We start from the raw sequence: 20,827 nt of genomic DNA, 5'->3' as shown, positions 1-20,827 counted from the left end.
TGTTGGCCAGGCCAGCACTTATTGTCCATCCCTCATTGCCCTTGAGAAGGTTGATGGTGGTGAGCTGCCTTCTCTATAACATTAATCCACCTACAGGACTTTTAAGAGTGTTCCAGGATTTTGACCCAGTGACAGTGAAGTATATCTAACTCAGAATGGACGTGTGGCACACAGGGGGAAGTTGCAGTGATGGTGTTCTCACTGAATTCAAGAGCTGCTTTCTCCTCACAGGCTACACACAGGTGCATTAATATGTGTTAAAAACGTGACTTTTCTTTGAGAAATGGTAGAACTATTGGTGAGGAGTTATTCAAACAATTATCCTGAGGATGGGTCGCCGGACCCAAAACGTTAACTCTGATTTCTCTGCACAGATGCTGCCAGACCTGGGGAGCTTTTCGAGCAATTTCTGTTTTTGTTTCTGATTTACAGCATCCACATTCGATTTTTATTTATTTAAAAAAAAATAAGATGAATAACTTGCAAGGAAGGAAATGAAAAGGCCTTCAAAATCAAACTGGGTGCTACAGCAAAAGAGAATAAAGAAAGAGCGAAGATATCCAAATAACGTTCTATTCAAGGAGGAAAGGCCAAGACCATCCACATCTCAAAGAAACAAATCTGTTATCAAGACTTTCCCCCTGTTCCACAAGAGGCAATCCTTTGTCTGTAGAAGGCCTAGATCTGATTGGCTGCCTATCGTCCAATAATGGAGCACTTGTGGCGATTGATAGCTGTTGAAGCCAATCGATGACCGATGGCTGTCATGTGACACCCAGAGTTGGCCAATCGTCTGTGAGCAGAGGCGAGGCTCGCGGGCGGTATATAAACAAGCAGTGCCCGCCCCAGCCGCTACCCGGCGCCATTTTGTGTCGTTCTTCCACGTTGACCTTTGCAGTCGGTTTGATCGGGACAAACGAGCGATCGAAACAAAAAGGAAGGACAAATAAAACCTGAACCGCCCGCAAATACATTCCCAAGAAACAAAATGTCTCGGGATCGCTTCAGGAACCGCACAGGATTTCAGAGGCGGGGTGGTATGAGCCCTCCATTCCGGGGAGGCGGCGGCGGTAGTAACCGCAACAACGCTCCTAACCGCCCGAACGGAGCGGGAGCCCCGGCCGACGCCCTCAAGCAGCAGCCGGCGGCCTCTGCCTCCAACCAGGTCGCGGCCTCGCAGCAGACCCCACCTCAGAAATCCATGGCGCCGGGCTCGCAGAAATCCGGCGAGACCGACAAGAAGAATGGCGAGGCGGCGGCCTCTCAGGGCGGCTCGGCCGGGCGCGGCGGCGGCGGCGCCGGCGGTGAGGGGGGCAAGCAGCAGCAGGCGTCGTCGCAGGGCGGCGGCTCGGCGGGCTCGGGCGCCTCGGAGAGCCGGCAGGCGCGCGAGGTCAAGGAGGCGGAGAACGAGCAGGCGGTGCTGCGGGCCCAGCTCTCGCTGCTGCGCAAGCCCGGCGAGAAGACCTACACGCAGCGGTGCCGCCTGTTCGTCGGCAACCTGCCGGCCGACATCACCGAGGACGACTTCAAGCGGCTCTTCGACAAGTACGGCGAGCCCGGCGAGGTTTTCATCAACAAAGGCAAAGGATTCGGCTTCATCCGCCTGGTGAGTGTGTGGGGCGCGGGGAAAAGGGGGGGGGGGGGGTTGGTTTGCCCCTCTAGCGTCCACGGACAGTAAACTCCTCACCCCCCCCCCCCCCCAAGCCCCGAGGTGAGCGCGCCAGCCTCCCGCCGCGAACGCGCCGATGGCCCCAACCGTCTGCCCGAGGCGCGCACGCGCCAAGAGATGGGCGCGAGTCTGCGTCTGCCATTTTGTTTTTTCCTGTTCCTCGCCTCCATGTCGGCATCTGTCTGTCTCTCTCTCTCTCTCCATTTTGTATTGACAGTGGGCGGCGCGCCTTCCCTGTGTGTTCCCTTCGCTACCCCGTCTCCGTTCCCTTTGTTTTGTTTGAAAACCTCGTTCCAGGCCCGTGCTGTCGTTCCATCTCTCCGTTATCCTCCCCTCCAGGGCTCCCGTCTTGCTCTTTGTCCCGCCCGCCTCTTTTCTGGATGGATAGATTCGCAGTTTATCCAAGTTCTTGGCTGTCCCTAACCACGCTGCCTCAACGTCTGGAAAGGGTGCCGGGAATCTGGAACAAAGGCAAATAATCGGAAAATCGCCGAGTCTGGCAATTTTTGTGACGAGGAATCAGTTAGTGAGCCTTTGGCACACCGGACCAAAGCATACAAATCTAAATTTCTTGGTCATTGCCAGAGTACCTGAGATTTTCGAGCAGTTTGTTTTTGTTTAAACTCCTGAGTTCACGTAGAATTTTCCAATCCTGTTCTTCGCAAAACGTTGAGTTGTGGCTGTATGGCGAAGTATTTGCCTGACTCATGCCACTTTTTTTTTGGTTCTCAACACACGCTCTGCCTGCTGTTTTAGAATTGAAACCTTGTCTAAAACTGAAGAAATGTCAGTGTGGCAAAACATTAAATTTAGGATGTTCGTTACACTGAGTTCTATTTATGAAAAACCTATGGACTGAATGTTTAGTTTGTATATCAATTTTGTCTTTCAAAGGAAAGTCGAACTTTGGCTGAAATAGCCAAAGCTGAACTTGATGATACACCCATGAGGGGTCGACCTCTTCGCATTCGTTTTGCCACACACTCTGCAGCTCTGACTGTCCGTAATCTTTCTCCTTATGTGTCAAATGAACTACTTGAGGAAGCATTCTCCCAATTTGGTCAGGTGGAAAGGGCCATTGTAATAGTGGATGATCGTGGGAGATCAACAGGCAAAGGCATAGTTGAATTTGCAACAAAGCCAGCTGCGAGAAAGGCCCTTGAGCGTTGCAATGAAGGAGTATTCCTCCTAACTGCGTAAGTAATGTTTTTTTTGTTGGCTTGTGTCAGTGATTCATTGTTCCCCTTTTAAAATGCATTATCCTGAAGCAAATTAGCCGTGTGATTTGCAGGAGACATGTTGACTTTGAAATCTGTGGAGTTTTAATTTTTTTCAATTTTTAAACTATAATGCATTATTTTCTGCCAGTTGCGAATGAGGCTCTAAATATGCGTTGTAAGTGCAAATTTGTCCATTTTTCTTCAAAACCTAATTTGTAGCTCTCCACGGCCTGTGATTGTGGAACCAATGGAACAGTATGATGATGAGGATGGTCTTCCAGAGAAGCTTGCCCAGAGAAATCCCATGTATCAGAAGTGAGTTTTATAATTTGTGGTTTTCAGCGTCTGATGGTTTTCAAATGATTGATTTTCTACATTTTAAAGCTGATCTGGAGTGGAAGTTGATCATAGTTGTCCAGTTAGAACTGGAGAATAAAATCCCTTCTGTGGAGACAGGCCCTTTGGCCTGCACAGTTCGCACCCAACCCTCCGAGCAGCCCGCTCAAGACCTTCTCCATAACTCTACATTTCCCATAACTAACGCATCCCTGGACACTGGGCAATTTGCCATGGCCAATCCACCTAAACTGCACATCTTTGGATGTGCAAACTCCAGCAACAGTCATAAGGCATGAGTAGAAATCAGCCCATTGAGGCTGTTCCACCATTCAATCATGGCTGATCAGTTTCTCAACCCCTTTCTCTTGCTTTCTCCCTGTAACCCTTGATGCTCTTCACAATCACGAACCAATCTGTTTCCGTCTTAAATATTTGGGGCGGCATGGTTGCTCAGTAGTTAGTACTGTAGCCTTTCAGCACCAGGGTCCCACGTTCGATTCCAGCCTCTGGTGGCTATCTGTGGAGTTTGCACGTTCTCTCTGTCTGTGTGGATGTCCTTCGGTTTCCTCCCACAGTCCAAAGATGTGCAGGTCAGGTAAGTTGGCCATGCTAAATTGCCCTTAGTGCTAGTTGCATTAGTCAGAGGGAAGTGGGTCTGGGTGGGTTACTCTTCAGAGGGTTGGTGTGGACTGGTTGGGCTGAAGGGCCTGTTTCCATATGGTAGGGAATCTAATCTCATGCTCAATGACCTGGCCTCCGCAGCCCCTGTGCCAAGGAATTCCATAGATTCACCACACTTTGTCTGAAGAAGTTTCTCCTTGTCTCCATTCTGAAAGGTCTTCTGTTTTACTCTTCAGTTTCAATTGGGCCCCCCCCCCCCTCCTTTTAACGTGAGTAGAGACCCAGAGTCCTGAAATGTGCCTCGTGTTAAACTATTTATTCCTAGGACTGTTCTCATGAATCTCCTGTGAACACGCTCCAGGGCCAGTACATCCTTCTGAGATATGGGACCCAAAACTCTGCACAATACTCCAAATGTGACCTGACCAGACGATCAAGGATGCAATCAAATCCAGGTCCCTGGTGCTGAGACAGCAGTGCTAGCTACTGAGTAACCATGTTGCCCTATTTGCCTCAATCTCAGTTTTACTTAAGTTTCATTTTGTAGTGGATGTCATTTGTTGCAATACAGTAAGTTCCAGATCATTTCAATAGATTTAAATGGTATCTGCCAAATAGGAGCCTTTTGGTTTTTTAGGGAACGGGAGCATCCTCCTCGCTTTGCCCAGCATGGAACATTTGAGTTTGAATATTCCCAACGATGGAAGTCTCTTGATGAAATGGAAAAACAGCAAAGAGAGCAAGTGGAGAAAAATATGAGAGAGGCCAGAGATAAGCTGGAAAATGAAATGGAAGATGCATACCATGAGCATCAAGCAATGTTACTGAGACAGGGTAAGCTTGAAATAAATGAATGAACTTTATACTTTAAACAATGTACAGCTCACACTTCTCACTTCTGACTGTGCGCTGAGGAACATAAATTCATACTAACAGAAAAGTTGTGTGAAAGTGGCTTGCAGCCATACTTAGTGCAATTTTCAGCTTTCCTCTGCCTTTTGATCGTGCACCTTGCTTCAGGTTGCGAGGAAGAGGAGAAAGCAGTTGGAGAAAACTTAAGCTCATCATACTATACAAAGGAGATCTTGGCGTGCTATGGTTGTGTACATCACTCTGGGACAAGAGGCCTGGGCTCAGGTCCCATCTCTTCTTAGAGTCCATAAAAACATCCGAAGTTGATTTTTAAAAATTTCAACAGTGAGGATATTTACCATGAATTACTCAGTGTTGCAACTGTATCTCTTATTGGATGCATGCTTCAGGAAGCTCTGATTTTGTTTTTATACAGATCTTATGCGTCGTCAAGAAGAGCTTCGCCGCATGGAAGAGCTTCATAGTCAAGAGGTTCAGAAGCGTAAACAGTTGGAATTGAGGTAAGAATGCTCTTTTGAACAAGTGCTTTTCCATGGATTTGGTTTATTTTTGCAGTTATCCTGCTTGTTTTAGTGTAGCTTGACTGACTTGAATTGAAATCAAATTAAGGCTTGGTTTAAACTCTATTTGCCAGGCAAGAGGAAGAGCGCCGCAGAAGAGAGGAGGAGATGTTGATGCGTCAGCGGGAGAAAGAGGAAATGATGAGGCGCCAAAGGGAGGAGAATTTCCGAATGGGATACATGGATCCAGTGAGCCTGATCAATAAATTACAGCTGTGTTTAGATTAGTAAAACTGAGTCAAAATAGTGAGCAGGCAAATTCTTTTAGTTCCATTCATAGAGTAGAATGCAAGTTTGTGTGCACCCTTCACTGCCTTTTTTCTTTGCGTGACCTGATTTGTATGGTGACTTGAATGGGTTTTCTGTTTTTGGTGAGTTCATGTCTCCTCCGTTTTGTTAGCAGCCACATTTGAACTTTTCAGGGATGCTTTAGTATTCACAAAAAATTTCTAATGTTTTTTTGCAAGTTTCCTATCAACTTGAGTAGCTTTAGGAATCTGGGGGCTTACGATTGAAAAATCCTATCCAGCAGAATGTGGTTTTGAGTTCATACCTGGGTATTGAGTAGGCTGGTCTGGGAATTCACAAGGCATTTCTTTTTTTTTGCACTACATTCGGAAAGCATTTAGTGATGGTGCTAATGGGTACTGCTGCAGTGCTATCAGGTGCTTGCTATAGCTTGATTGTCTGGGGGGCCTGAAGGTTACTGCTACCTGATAGGTCATAACCGTAGTCTCAGGTTTGGATTTGAGTCCTCATGCTGGTGATTGGCCAAACACTGAACTGACAGATTCGATGTTATGAAAATTGCCATTGATTTCAGCCTTTGAGACTTAAGATGACTACTTAATCTGTTCTGTAGTTTCGTTGATAGTTGAGGTGTGTTGTGCATTGCTGTTTGAAGTACCTGGTTTTGGGCATAAAAGTAACAGAAGTTGAAGTTACTGGATCAGAGTGAGTCTTCGTCTTGAACTTTCTTGCTAAATTTGCAGATTATACACTAGATATTTTGCTGCAAGTCCTGTGGAAATACTATTTGGAATCGATTTTAAGTCAGCCACCATTTTAATTTTTTAGGGATGGCAATCATGTGCTTACTGAGAATTTAACTTTCAGTTATGTTTCTCGAATTGCTGTTCAGTTCAGTGGTGGTGAGGAATCTTGAATATATCCAAGCCTCCTTGACTGAGTAGTGTCATCTTGAGGTTTATTCTCTTTTGCTTGCATTCTGTATTTCTGATCATCAAATGAGAATGGATAGCTTGGCCACTGAATTCTGAAACAATGCTTCATTTGGGATTCGAATGATGAAATCAATTCCCTTTGCAATCCAAGCAGTTTGCAAGAAATGAACTTGCATTGCAACAGAATAGCTTCAAATGGGATCTGTAATGTTTCACTTGTTCCACATTTGGTCAGTTTTTAAGAAATTATTGAAGTTAACTTTGGTTTGAGTCTTGAGCCACTAGTATAACAACTGAACAAGACTTGGTCAGCTCTTCATTAACTGAACTATAATTCAAAATGAAATATTTGCCTTGGTGTTCATTACTGAAATTTCTCTCTCCAGAGAGAACGTGACTTGCGCATGGCTGGAGGAATGGCAGGTAAGATGCAATCTGAATTGTAGATCAGAAATTTGAATGTACTGTTTTAATATTCCAATACCTGGCTTTTGATTGTAAACAGGGCAACTTGTTCTTGTACCTGTTCCATTTTCACTCATTAAAAAATTTGAATACATGCTTTACATTTCAGAACAATATGCTGCTACAAACCAAAGCTTTCCACCAATGGCAGCAATGGGCTATGAAGGTCACAGTGCAATGAATAGCCCTGGAGGACCAAGTGCAATGACTGGGCAGATGATGAGCAACAGTGGAAACACAAGCGACATAGCAGGGGTAAAGTGTACTGTGGTTTGGAGTGAATGCTTGGATGTATGGTTGGATTGTAAAGTATAAATGAATGTGCGTGTATTGTTTGAAGGATAGTCTTGGGATCTTGGAAGAACTAAATGGGGGAGGTGAGGGGTGCCATTTGGTTTAGCGAAAGCTTAATTACTCACTGAAGTAAAGTACCAAAATATCCAATTGTAGGGCAGCTTGAATAAGCTACTGTAAGCAATGCTGTTTCAGCATGAATTTTGAGGATTAAGTTTCAGGAATGTGCACTTAGTTGTGACATATTAATCTGAGAACAATTGCAGACAGACTAATCAGATGCTTTACGTCATGCCATCTGATTGCTATGGTCTAATTGTTATATTACTCCTGAAGTTTAGCTGTATCAACATTAGTTACAATGGTTATTACAAGTGAAATGATCAAGAACATGCATATATTGCAACAATTTGCAGAACTGCATGTTTAAAACTATTGAAATAATGACTTGCCTAACCTGGATAGCAAATCAAAAATGTTTTCTTTACAGTCTCAGTGCAAAGTTTGTATGCTTGAGGTAGGCAGATCAGAAACGTGATTATTTTAAGTTAAACTTCCCAAACCATTATGGGTTGGTGATGACTGGTCTGACTGGCATGTCAATCCGGATTGAAACTGATCACTTGAGTAATAAGGAAGAAAGGTCTGCATGATAGAAGTTTGTTCTACTTTAGAACATTGATTCATAAGTTACCAATTTCTGTTCTACAGGATATTGCAGTAAAATTCCAGTTTTCAATCCAAAAGGCTAGCATTTGCAGCTGCTAGTATAAACTAAATCTAAAACAATGTGTTGGTGTTTGCACAAAAGTGGAACTTTCCTCCAAAATGAGGCAGTATTGTAACGATAGTAACTCTATTCTGAATTGCAGATGTTCGTTCTTTTGAGGTGGGCAGCCGCATAGTTTTGCATATTGCAGCATAAACAAAAAGCCAGTTGTCCTATTACATCTGCAATTGTTAAGCTATTCACCTTGCTGTCTCATCTCATTTCCTTGCATCAAAACCTGATTCTGACCTTCTGGTTTAGTACAGTGAAGTGATGCAGTCAGTTTGATTTTATAGTTTGTGATTATGTGGCACACTTTGGGTGGCATAAGAGGGAAATGAGCACAGAACGCTTTAGATTATTCATAACGGTCACTAGGTTTAATGTTCTGATTTGTGAATGGGATGATTAGTACTAATGCTGCCACATTAACACATCGCTACTTGTTAAAATCCTCTGGCCTTCTGAGTGTTTGCCAGTCTTAGTTTGGCTGTCTTGCCACATGAAAACTGCTTTTGAGTGAATTGAGGGAGGGATTATAGAGTGCCCTCCCGTAGCACATCAGTGTGCCATTGGTCATGGCAAACCCAGTTGCTCAACCTCAGCTTTTGAGGTGTATTGTGCAAGTGGTAAAATTACATTAGGCATTTTAAATTGATAATTGAGGGGATGTCCTTTTACCTTTTTTTGCACTGAGTGTTTTATAAAATATATATTTTTACCCAGTTAAACTTGAATGGTAATGCTGATCCAGTGTTGTCATACTTGTGCTGTACTGTAACTGTGAATTTTGGTTTGCCTGCTGGAATAAAAATCAGTACAGTTAAGTTCCTTATTATTCCAAACCAGCATCAAAGATTGACTCCCTAATATAGGGAGATATACAAATTCTCCTGGCCCATCATGGTGGAAGTTGTTTAAAGTTTAGTTTTGTAATGTCAAATCCTTCTACTCAGCAGCTGATGCATTACTTTTTGAAAGTTTGCAGAGCATGTACTACAATACTGGATCAATGGTCAGCTTGCATTTAAAATGGGGGGAAAGGTGGGTTGGGATATGTCGGTTACTTGTGACTTTCATTAAGGGCAGAGGCTATTTAACTTGAAGTGTTAAAGCTCTGCATCTTTGAGAAAACTATGATGTGGAGATTGTAATGATAATGCAAATATATCTGTTGACCCAGATCAGACTTATGCATATTTGAATGCATTCCTGTGTTGGTAATAGTGGTTTGCTTGCACTACAAGCAGAATAGCCACTGTTCTTAAGTTATCACAAGTCGTCATGGGAGGATTATACCCACCTTGGATTCCTCCATGTACCGGTCAGTAAACTAATGAACAACTTGCCCTCTTTTTTTCTTTTTATGTGCCTGGTACCTGTGGATCGCCCTATTCCTGGTTGTAATCGACGAACATTGACTGCGGATGTCTTCCCTGACCTAATGTTACACATTTTACTCACTTTATCACGTGCAACTTGTATGGACATTGAATGCTACCATGTATGATGAACTTTAAAATCTCTCCCAATAGCGTAATGACCGCTTTGGACAGGGAGCCCCAGGTCCAATGAATGCTCAGCCTCCCCGTCCTATGGGGCCTACTGGGCCTAGTTTTAGTAGAGGGAGAGAAGAATATGAAGCAGGTGGAAAGAAGCCTAGATTTTAGAATTCATAGTGCGGTAGTGCATTCCAGATTAGTCTTTCATTTAGACTTGAACTCTTCATTCTTGCGTTTTTTTAGTTGGTGGCAAAGTTGCATTTTATGCCTATATAGATTTGTGTATTGATAAAACTTTGTAAACTGTAACAAGTCACGCTGGCACATTGTGAATGTTGAATTATGTCAAACAACAGTGATAGTGCACATAGGCATCTTTTCCCAGTACTTTTGACTGTGTACGCTGACGTGCCATTAAACCTCTAGAAAGTATGCTCCATGTATTTTTTGTTCTGAATTGTTCTAGAAGCATGTTAAATTGTGTAGGCTAAAAGCCTGTTTTGAAATGGTGGCATTCTGTATTTTGGTGCGTCTTTTTAAATTAAAACCCATTCATAGTGTTCATGATTTGAAATGATTTTTTAACCGTGGGCAAAGTAACAGTATAGTTGTCAACTTCTGCTTTAAGTGAGACCAAGTGTTGCATTTAATAATGTTCGAAAACTCTTGCGTATCACTTATTGGAGTTGTTTAATAAAATAAGGTAAGATTCCAATGGAAACGAAGTGCACTGAAAACAAAGCATTTAGTCATGGTTATTTTATTTTAAGTTGTACCAATTTTAGGCTCAACTTTGATTTTTAAACCCTTTTTTAACTTTGGCTAGCTTCGTACAGTGTCTTAATGCCACACAATGGAAGGGAAGTCTAGGTCTGCAAAGATCTTCCTAAATTTTAAAATGGTAGTCCTGACATGTCTGGACCCACTTATATTTAAATTGCCACCTAATTTGATTGTTTTAACTGGAAGATTTTGTTTTTATTTCAATTTTGTGTTGCTTTGGTTCCAGATATAGGCTGGATTGTTCTAAAGCTTGTGTTTTGTGGCAGTCAAATCCAGTCTATGCTGGGGTGGGATGAAGTCTATTGACAATGCTACTCGCGTATTGGAGATTCTGTCTTGGTTTGCATGTTCTGAAATAGATATTGGGACAAGGAAGGTTATTGTCGCTAGTCCTACAAAACATGTTAATTGTGTTTTGACTGATTATGCAAAGCACACCTGTATTTCAAAATTTTCTTCCTCCTCTGTTCACAACTTACTGCAACTCTCTCTTCAGGAGGTCTTTCGTGCTGAGAAGCTTTTGATTATCAACTGTGTCCTGGGCAACAATTCCAAGTGACTCATATGAACTTAGATTGTGGTGAAACTCTTTAATTTGGAGCCAAGCCTGATTTTTTTTTTTTCCTGCACAATATTTTTTACATAATTAAGGGTTACTAGATCAGCTTTGGCTTAGTTTTCCCTTGACTTTACCATCTATGGATCGACCATTGCAGTGCCGTACTGTTGACTGCTTTCGTTGGCACAGCCTGACATTAATCATTGTTTCACTTGATCCATAGTCCAAGGATGTACAACAGTTTTTGTCTTTAGACTTAGGATGGACAATAAGGTATTTGTTCCCAACTTTGTGTTTGGAAGAGGGTGGAGTTGTCCATTTTGGGTTTTGTGAATAGAGTAAGTTTAACAGCTTACTTGGATTTGTCTTCATGGCAGTGGCACATCTGATTAGTGTTCAAGTGTCAGTCAGGCCTCTCAGGTGATGTGTGTAATCCTCACTCTGTATTGTACAGAAGTTTCAAAAATGACTGCTTATCTTGATTCAATTTAATTGCTACAATATCTTTACAGAATGCATGGAATCCCAAAAATAGCATGTTCTGCTTCATTATTCGATCCATTTTAAATTACTGAAGTTTGATGTTGGTGGGCAGAGTGGCAGAATTTGGACCTTCACCTGTTGCCATAAGTACAAGCCTATTAAAGCCTTATTTTGTAACAACCCTTACACTCTATTGTTTAGTGTATTGAATTCCTATGTGGTTTATTAAAAACTGCATTACTCATCCGGCTTGAAGTGCCACTGTGTAGTTGAATATGGCAGCTATTAACCAGTAAAGCTAGTCACTTGCATCCAAATGACTGTTTAAATGCTAGGTTTGTACACCAATAATCTTGTCAGATTAACAGCAAGAAATCTGCAATGGCAATATCCCAGTTACAAATAGCAACTCAGCAAATTGAGTAGTCCTAATGAGAGTGATGTCTTTGGGCTATACAATATAGTAAGGTGTGCAAAAGCTACGCACTCGGGAGGACAAATACTTAATCATGAATCTTCTACTACTGTTCAGTGCACGGTTTTATTACATTAACATGTCACTTGTGGGATCTGAGCTGGAGTTGGGAGTTCTTTTAAGTAACTTGGCTGTATAGGGTCTTTCAGTTCTATTGGGCAGGTTTGCTGGAAAACTGGAACAGGAAACAGTTTTAACTTTTAAATGAACTTCATATTCAGTGCAATGATCACTTAAAGACTTGGAGTTAATGGTCCACAATGCTTTCGTTTAAACCTTCTGACCCAACTTGGGGGGCCTCCCCAACCAATAACTTGTGGAAGTTAACCTTGGGTTTTGGAAAATTTTGCCATTCTGCGTTTGTGAATGGGGATGCTGATTTGGAAAGTCACAATTGGAAACAAGTAGCAAGATATGAGCTGCAGATGTACTCAGTAGGAATGAATTTGCATCAGGATACCCGGACTACCAGAACGTGACTTCTGTACCCTCTGCCTAGCGAAGCTGAACAGCTTCAATGGGTAACTGGAAACCAAGCAGTAGCATGCAATGCCAACAAATAATTGCTGCTTTAGGATTGTGATAATGGTAAGTGTTAAAACTTATTTGTGTGTGGGGATGGGGGTTTGGACGTAGAAACAAATCGTGCCTTTGGATGCTGTTTTCCACTAATTTCAATCTTTTAAGAATTAATATACTGAGCAAGTATTGTAGTCCGAGATCAGATGTTCTAAATTCTGGGATGGTGGTTTTTAAGTTTCTTTGAGTGCAGTTTCTTAATTGGAGCAAGGCTTAATTTTTATCTGACATTCCATAAATCCTTTTTGTTTAAATGTTTCAGTACAGAATCTGGTATTGGTCCATCAAATTTACTTCTAGCAAAATGTGTGCAACTTAAATTATTCAATATGAGCTGTTGGGGGTTTGAATGAGCAGCTGCTCTGATTTCCTGTTGGATATTCTTTGCAAACTTTCAGTAATTTTCATTGCCATTCCTTGGCAGAGTTCCTGTATTTGAACATGGATTCCATGATAAATCAAGTTGGTTTGGCTTATTCAGCTGAGTGAAAGCCGAAGGGTTCACCTTAAATTTGAAAAACTAGTTTTGTGATGGTACTTGCAGGTAGAGACCTGAATTTTTACTAAATTAGTCCATTGTTTCCACTGTTTTAACAGTAATCTAGGCTGTGCAAGCAGTACTTGGGCTATTTTTATGAAATGCCCCTTCTATATAATACTGAATTTCAACTTAAATCAAAATACTGCATGAGATGCCTGCAGTATGATTTCATCAATGTCACCATCTATCGACTTGCGCCCCTCCTTTTAAAACATTTCACATTTTTGAATTTGATTTATGGTATTGGCTGAATACAAAGATTTAGCTGTTGTTGTTTAGGCATTTAGGTGCTGAATTTGCAATGCCCACTAAGTTTGGGCACAACTTGAAATAACTTGTCTTCCCCAGTATTCTTCAGTGGCAGTTATAACAGTTTCAGATTCTCAGGTTACATGGCAACGCATCTGAGTTACAAGCCAGCAAGCGGCTGCTGGCAGCCAATTGTGCTGCATCCTTGCAAGTAATGCCGCTCTACAGTGAATAAATACAGTCAGCTTGTCTGCAATACATTGCATTGAGGATCTGTAGTACTGCAAATGGGATTGGGCAGTAAGACCTGGAGAATAGTATTCCTGCTTGTTCTGCGGTACACTAAAGACTGCATACAGGTATGTACAAATAACTTGTTAACATGTCTTTCGTAATTTCTTAAACAATGAGTATAATGGTTCAGGCATCACCTTTCTGACTGTGGAAATACAGTGTACCACTTTATAGTTGGGCTGTTACTGGTGAATACTGATTGGTATCAGAATATAATGGCCCAAATGATGTACAGCTAGTATGCAGTTTGAGTACTGCATTCACAACATTGACATTTCACTGGCACCTTGAATTATCAACAGTGGGTAGTTGCGCTTTCTGACTGTACTTTTTTGAGCTCAACAAAGCTGTGACTTAGACTGTGAATAGGAAGGTTGTGGTTTAGTTTTACCTTGTCTTTTTATGTACTCTGTACTTTCAAGCTTTGCCAGAACTTCTACAAAGCAGCAATGTGATTTACTTGTATATAATGAATAAATGTACTATAGGCCATTTAGCACCATAGATTATACTTGCCAAACTAAAAGGCATTGACTATTTGGGCAGATGCCTGCATTCTGTCAACAAAATGGTAACTTGGCATGCCTGCTTGAGTTTGGGGGAATTGTGCTGGACATGAGAAAAACTTTCACTTCCTCTTGAACCTCCATCAGGCATCCTACCCCTCAAATGCATAACTATTACATAGTGACTTACTGTATTTGATGTTACTCTTGTAATTTTGGTGTAGTTTTGGAGACCAGAGGAATTACTTAGTTTTTTTAACCAAGCCAGCTTGCAATGACTGTAACTGCCATTAATCTTGGCCGTTCTCATCTGACCTGAAATCCCTAAGATCAGACCTTGTATACCGACGTGTAAGATATTTACCTTAGAGCAGTATGGCAGATTTAACATGTAGTGAAAATTGAAATACTGTAAATGTGATGCACTTTCACTGCTTAGGTTTCAAGTGTTTCTAGGATTCTAATAATAAGAACAAATACAATGGAATCCTCAGTAGAAACCAAGTCCTTAGGCTTTCTGCTGTCCATTTGCCTGTTCATGCATCTCATGATTTAAAATTTCACTTTGTATATGTGCAATAGAATTAGGCCATAGCCTAATTGTATTGTTTTGGGCTTCATTTGCTAAATTAGTTTGTATTTGATTTTAATCAAAGGCTTGATGATTTCTATCAGAGCATAAAGTTGACCTGTATATTAACAGGTACAATGATTCACCATCAGTATCGGTGTAAAGCGTGATGAAGGCATTCGTCGTGTAAATTTGAGGTCTGAGTTGAAGTCCCACCAGCTCCAAAGGTGTCATGACATGACTGAACAAGCTGATTAAGAATTTTGTGCCAGTTATCCCTGAAATTGCCTAGAGATGGTTATTAAAATCCAGAATATTGGTCTTGCTTTTGATTGCTTAGTTGTTGATCTGCTTTGGATGGAATGACATGCTGTGAATTTTTTAGTCCTGGAGTGGTACAGATGTGGCAAAACATGGTCCAGGGCTAATCTGTTTTCCAGTCCTGTGCCACTTGAGTTCTATGTCTTACTGCAATGCTGGGATTTTGGCACTGTCTTTAAAATCTGCAGCTTGTTCCACAGGTCTGACCGCAAGATTGGTCTTGCTCCAGGTCTTGACCCTGTAATATTTTACTGTGTATTCCATTTATGGGAGACAAAACTGGCCTGTTAGGTCAAATTTTAGCAAATCTATAGAGCGAGCAATTAAATGTCTTTTCTTGTGTAAGTATCAGTGACTTGTCCCTGGAGCAGAAGTGATGTTTCATCTTGTTGCACTGGACTTGCAAGTGGTATTAAAACTTAGTAGCCAAGTGTCTACACTGTATTCCATCTAAATTTTGTTGAATGTGACTGAGCTTTCCCAGTGCAATTGGCCTCAATTTTTGACTAGAATGTCTCTGTTCAGAAAAGTGATGCCAGAACATAATAGGGATATGTGGTACATGTTCTTCCAGTGTTGCAAAATAGGCTACAATATTGTGTTCCAAGATGTGGGTGCAGTTTCCCTTCTATGCAATCACTTCTGGGCATTTTTGTGCCAACTTGGTCAACTCTTAATTGGCCTGTCCAAAGCTTTAGAATTAACTGAATGTTTAATCCTCTGTGCTGAGAATTTTTCACTGCTGTACTAGCCTAGGAAAAGTTGGGCCTAAAGCACATATATTGCATCCTCTCTGTAGGGTTGTCAGACTAGTCAGTAAAAATATGCTGTACTTTTCTGGCTAACCACTGAAATGTTTCAGTTCGGATGAATTGTATATACCCTTAACTCCTGCCTTCAACTCTTTTATTCTGGCCCCATAAAATAGCACCTCACAGGCTGTTAGGGCTTCAGTCAGCCTTTCTATTCCGGGTCTACATCTGGGATAGATTTGCATGACATATATTTTGAAGTAACTTGACCTTCTGGGTTATTGTAGAACTGAGTTCTGAATTGCTGTGTATGGAAGTGATAAGTGTTTACTAACTTGATGTATTTTCTTTAGGCATGGAAAGGGCTTGATGCATGTTGAAACTCTGATGCAGGAAAGATGCAAGTAAGTAGCTATTTGATCAGTTCTGTGCCAGAGTATCCATCTGAAACAGTGGTAAATCATATTGCTTGACTAAGTTGTCGTGTAGTTTAAGTGCTTTTGTATTGCTGTAGATACTCAAGTATTTTTGAGTTATGGCTTTGACACTGGTGATTCCACTGGCACAATCTCCACTCCTAGAAGGATGTGTTTAGTCAAATCAGATGCATGCAGGCATAAAGGAATTGTCTTCCATTTCATAGAATGCTCTGTTTTCCTTAAGTGAGATTCAGAGTAACGTCAGCAATTTGAGGTGTTTCTCATATGGTACCTGCACGTGATTACAGCTGATCGTCCTCAAATAGGGATCATTGGACCTTTTTTCCCTGTTAAAGGTTCCTGACAGTATCATTTCTATTCACTGTAGCTGAGTTTGTTAAACTAGGTGTCAAACGATAAATGATTCCCAGCCTTGTGAATAATCAATATATGGAGCCTTTTCAGGTGGGAATAAGAGGATGCTTCCTAAAATGATTCTTGTTCCTCACTTGCAGCTTCTGTGAAATGATATAACCAGAATATTTCACATCTGGTCAGTCACCAGAAATGAGTGGGGTGCACAGAGCGAAAGCTGAAGGACATGAATGGATAGTATTTCTGAAAAGGTAGGTTTCCTGACTTTAAGTTGGAGTTTTGTTCCAATCTTGCATTTGTAAGTGCATCATGCAGGTTTGACTATACCAGTGTTTGGATAGATTAGCTACCTAGCCAAAACTAAATTGGGGTCTTGGGTGGAATCTAGGCACCACTTGTATGAATGGCTCACTTGATACAGTATGTTATAACAAGTTCTGATTTGTTTGTTTACTCTTTACGGCTTCTTAAATATTATCTCCATATCAGCAATTAATTTCTAAAATTGTTTAAAATTCTAAAATTGTTTTATTACAAAACATTCAGCAGCATGCAGAAATCATGGAGAGCTGAATGCCTTTTAGTACTCATCTACCATGTTTGCTACCAAGGTCAAAGCAAGTCATTCTATAATCTAGCCAGATCGTTGATCTTTTCATAGCAAAAGGTTGACTTTTTTAAAGTCAATGACTATCTGCTGCATTGCAAAGATGAATCTACTGTGGCAGGCAAATGTCTGTGGTGGACTGTTTAAAATAAATCCTCAGACCTGATGTTTTTCATTCTCTCATTAGGATCGTCTTTGAAGGAGGAGAACCATGAATATTTGTCAACCTTGGATGCAACATCGATGTAATTGATTTGATTGATTCTTTAAAATAAAATTCATTTTGACCCAACTTTGCTCTTATTTGCACTTACTGAGCTATTAAACAATTGCTTCAATCTTTCTTGGATCACCCATGATACTAAGGATTTGGTTATCTCTGGAAGATTATTCCAGCAAAGCTTGAATATCAATGTGTGCTACCACAGCTTAGGAACATGCAGTCAGTCATTCAGCCCCTTGAGCTGCATGCACCATTTATTGATGTCATGGCTGATGTGGCCTAATTCCACATGCCTTAATATTGATGAATTTTCAGGTTTGTAGCTGAGGAGGTTCTGGATGTAAGTTTGCTTGCTGGGCTCAGTGAGCAAACTTGTAGCCAATCCTTTAATATCTTTGAACGAAAAATTAATTTTTCAATGATCATGTATCAACAATCTTGTTTGGAAGAGTTCCAACCCCCCTCACCCGTTGTGTAGAAGTGCTTCCTAACATTTGAGTGGCTGAGTCCTAATTCTTAGACAGTCTGCCCTGGTTCTAATAACTCCAGTGGAAATGTTTTACCCTTTCCTGTTAATGTCTTGATGACTTTGATCAGATCACTTCTCTAGAAGAGAAAATAGGTTTAATTTATATTGCTCAAATTTAACTGCTGAAGTCTTTATATCATCACTGTTTAATCATGTGTTGTGCTCCCACCAAGGTCAATTTTTCTTTGAGGTGTGCTGACCAGATATGCTGTCGATACCAAGTGGGGTCAAACCTAGGCTTTGTATACAGCTGCAGCATAACTTGTGCATCCTGTACTCCAGTCCACTGGATGTAAATGTCAGTGTTCTGTTAGCTTTGACTTTCTACATCTGTTTGTGGTATTTTAAATATCTGCTTTCTCTATTTTGATTTGGAGGTACCAGTGTTGGACTGGGTTTGACAAGGTCAAAAATCTCATACCAGGTTACAGTCCAACAGGTATACTTGAGAATGCGAGCTTTGTGTGCTGCTCCTTTACTAACACTTGGAGCAGTGCCCTGAAAGTGAGTGTTTTCAAATAAACCCATTGGATGATAACTGCGTTAGGGACTTATGACCTTGTCCCCCATTTAATTGCAGAGCCAACAACAGTAATCTCTTACTGATGATTTTTTTCAGTTTTAATACTGAAGATCGCATTTAGTGCATGATCAATGAGGAATTGTAATCCGTGAACATGCGATGATCAAACTGCTACCTCAGTAAATCATACTTGAGCAAGGTTACTGGCTTGAATTCTAGATCCCTGTACCTATTTCAGCTGAATTTGTTATCGCAACCACAGGCAAACTTTATATAGATAATGTAAATGGTGTGACTGCATTCTTCGTGTCAAGGTAACCCTCCCTGATTTATCATGTTATCCACCCCAGCTAAGAGCTAAATTCCTCAAGCAACTAACACTTGGTGCAAGTGTGATCACTATGCATAGCTCCCGCATACTGCATCTGCAGCATATCATCTGGTAACCAATCTGGTTTATTTTGAAGGCATATTTCTTGACATTACATTTATGCTGAATTAACAATGCCAATTTACACTTTTTCTGAAATAGATTGAAGGGGCTATTTTCCTTACGTTTGCTCTTTATGAAGCTGCTCTCCCCATATACACATTGCTTGAAAAGGCCATAATGTATTGGAGCAGACTTTGGCTGTTTAATCCATTGAGTTGGTTCTCATCCTAAGGAGCCTGTTTTAATAAGGTCTCTTATTCTAAACAGCAATAAATGCAAGATCACCCTCAAAATTTCATGATCCAGGATCAATGTAATGAACCTCCTGGACTGTCTACAGATACCTTAGGTTGTGGGGAAAAACTTCATAGTATTTCAGTTGTGGTCTGAGAAGTTCCTTGTCTTGTTTTAGCAAGCTGTCCTTTAATATTTCAATATTTGTTGGCCTTTATTTCCATCTTGCTTTCATTATTAACCTAGAAACTAGGATGTTACTCATACATAAACCTCCAAGTCCTTTTTTTTCTCTTTTCTGCAGAATTTCCTGTTTTAAATTATATTTTGCTCTTTGTCAATCTACATAAACTTGTTTTTCCACATGCTATTTACTGAGTTTTTGTCAACACTTAACCAGCCTTTACCTCTTGGCTGTTATTCTTGCACTTGCATCCCCATCTATTTTTGTTAGCTGCAAATTTGGCAATAGTGCATTCATTTGGCACCTGTTAGTAATAGTCACAAATTATGCAGCACTGATCCTTGGAGCATTTCACAGAATACAGGTTGCCATTTCTGATAATGACCCCTTATCCCAACTGTCGTCATTGACAGACTTTAATAGTATATGCTTGAACCCACTCTAGTATGCCCAAACTTTGGTGCACGAGCTGTCCTTTTGAGTTGAAAATATTTGCTTATGTTCCTAGGAGGACTAAACAGTTTGTAAAAGATGGCTTTCTGCCACCTTTATCTGTTGTCTGTGTATATGAAGTTTACCTATCATTCTACAGGTGGAAAATCTATAGGTTTCTTACAGATCTTTCCCAGAGACCACTAAGTTTACTCAGTTGTGTTTAGCATTTAGTACTGCTTACAACTGATAGGGAAGTCAACGATAATGTGCAGCAAGACCTATACAATCGCCATGCTAAGTTGGTGCTTTGTTTTTTTATTCAAGCCTTAACAATGCCAAGCAATGACCACTTCCCCTTGCCATTCAATAGAATTGCAATTACTAAATCCTCACAACATACTAGGGCTTACAATTGATCAGAAGCTGAAGAACTCTATGTACTGTGACTGCATATGTAGGTCAGAGGCTAGGAATTCCATCCTGAGTAACTCATTGTTTGTCCTATCATCAAAGCACAAGTCGGGAAGCATATGTCAGGTGTCAACAGATCGACTGAATCCTTAAGAAATTGGGAGGGCAAAAAGGGGACATAGCTTTGACTGAGTCAAGAATCCAAAGGGATTTACAAGTACAGCAAGGACAAAAGGGTAAATGGGGAGAGAATATGGCCCTTCAAAAATCAGCAAGGTGCCCTTGTGTGGAGCCACAGGAGATCAGGGAGATATTAAATATGTACTTTGCATCAGTAGTTACTGTGGAAAAGGATGTGGAAGATACAGAATATAGGGAAATAGATGGTGTCATCTTGTAAAATGGGGGTTGATTAACGTGCCACTATTTTAAGAAAGGTGGTGAGGACCAGCCGGGAAACTAGATCAGTGAGCCTGACTTCAGTGGTGGGCAAGTTGAAGGGAATCCTGAGGGACAGGATGTACATGTATTTGGAAAGGCAGGACTGATTAGGGGGAGTCAACATTGTGCATGGGAAATCCCATCTCAAACTTGATTGGGGGCAGAGTGGTAGATGTGATCGAGATGAACTTCAGTAAGGCATTTGACAAGTTTCTCCCTGGGAGACTGATTAGTAAGGTTAGATCTCAAGGAATACAGGGAGAACATTTGGATATAGAACTGGCTCAAACATAGACTGTAGTGCTGGAGGGTTGTTTTTCCAGACTGGAGGCCTGTGACCAGTGGAGTGCCACAAGGATTGGTGTTGGGTCCTCTCTTTTTCATCATTTACATAGATGATTTGG

The 20,827-nt window shown here is 41.1% G+C and overlaps 1 protein-coding gene across 2 annotated transcripts; it reads left to right on the top strand.

Moving 5' to 3' along the window:
* The first annotated feature begins 845 nt into the window (after nt 1-845).
* On the top strand, nt 846-17,302 carry LOC140453641 (splicing factor, proline- and glutamine-rich-like). Of its 2 annotated transcripts, XR_011952447.1 has the most exons (11): nt 846-1,606; nt 2,564-2,865; nt 3,109-3,204; nt 4,487-4,683; nt 5,138-5,222; nt 5,357-5,471; nt 6,853-6,889; nt 7,041-7,186; nt 15,963-16,013; nt 16,544-16,654; nt 17,198-17,302. XR_011952447.1 is itself a non-coding variant. In XM_072548507.1 (9 exons), the coding sequence occupies exons 1-9, from the start codon at nt 989-991 to the stop codon at nt 9,662-9,664; spliced, it is 1,731 nt and encodes a 576-aa protein (XP_072404608.1). In that variant the 5' UTR covers nt 847-988; the 3' UTR covers nt 9,665-10,058. The 2 variants fall into 2 exon arrangements, 1 of the variants encoding a protein (XP_072404608.1); XM_072548507.1 differs by lacking the exons at nt 15,963-16,013; nt 16,544-16,654; nt 17,198-17,302 and adding an exon at nt 9,530-10,058 and having other exon boundaries at nt 847-1,606.
* The last annotated feature ends 3,525 nt before the right edge of the window (nt 17,303-20,827 follow it).

The sequence above is a fragment of the Chiloscyllium punctatum genome, chromosome 27 (genome assembly GCF_047496795.1).
Source record: "Chiloscyllium punctatum isolate Juve2018m chromosome 27, sChiPun1.3, whole genome shotgun sequence".
NCBI lineage: Eukaryota > Metazoa > Chordata > Chondrichthyes > Orectolobiformes > Hemiscylliidae > Chiloscyllium > Chiloscyllium punctatum.
The sequence above is the reverse complement of the archived record's forward strand: the minus strand, read 5'-3'. Positions and strand labels throughout refer to the sequence as shown.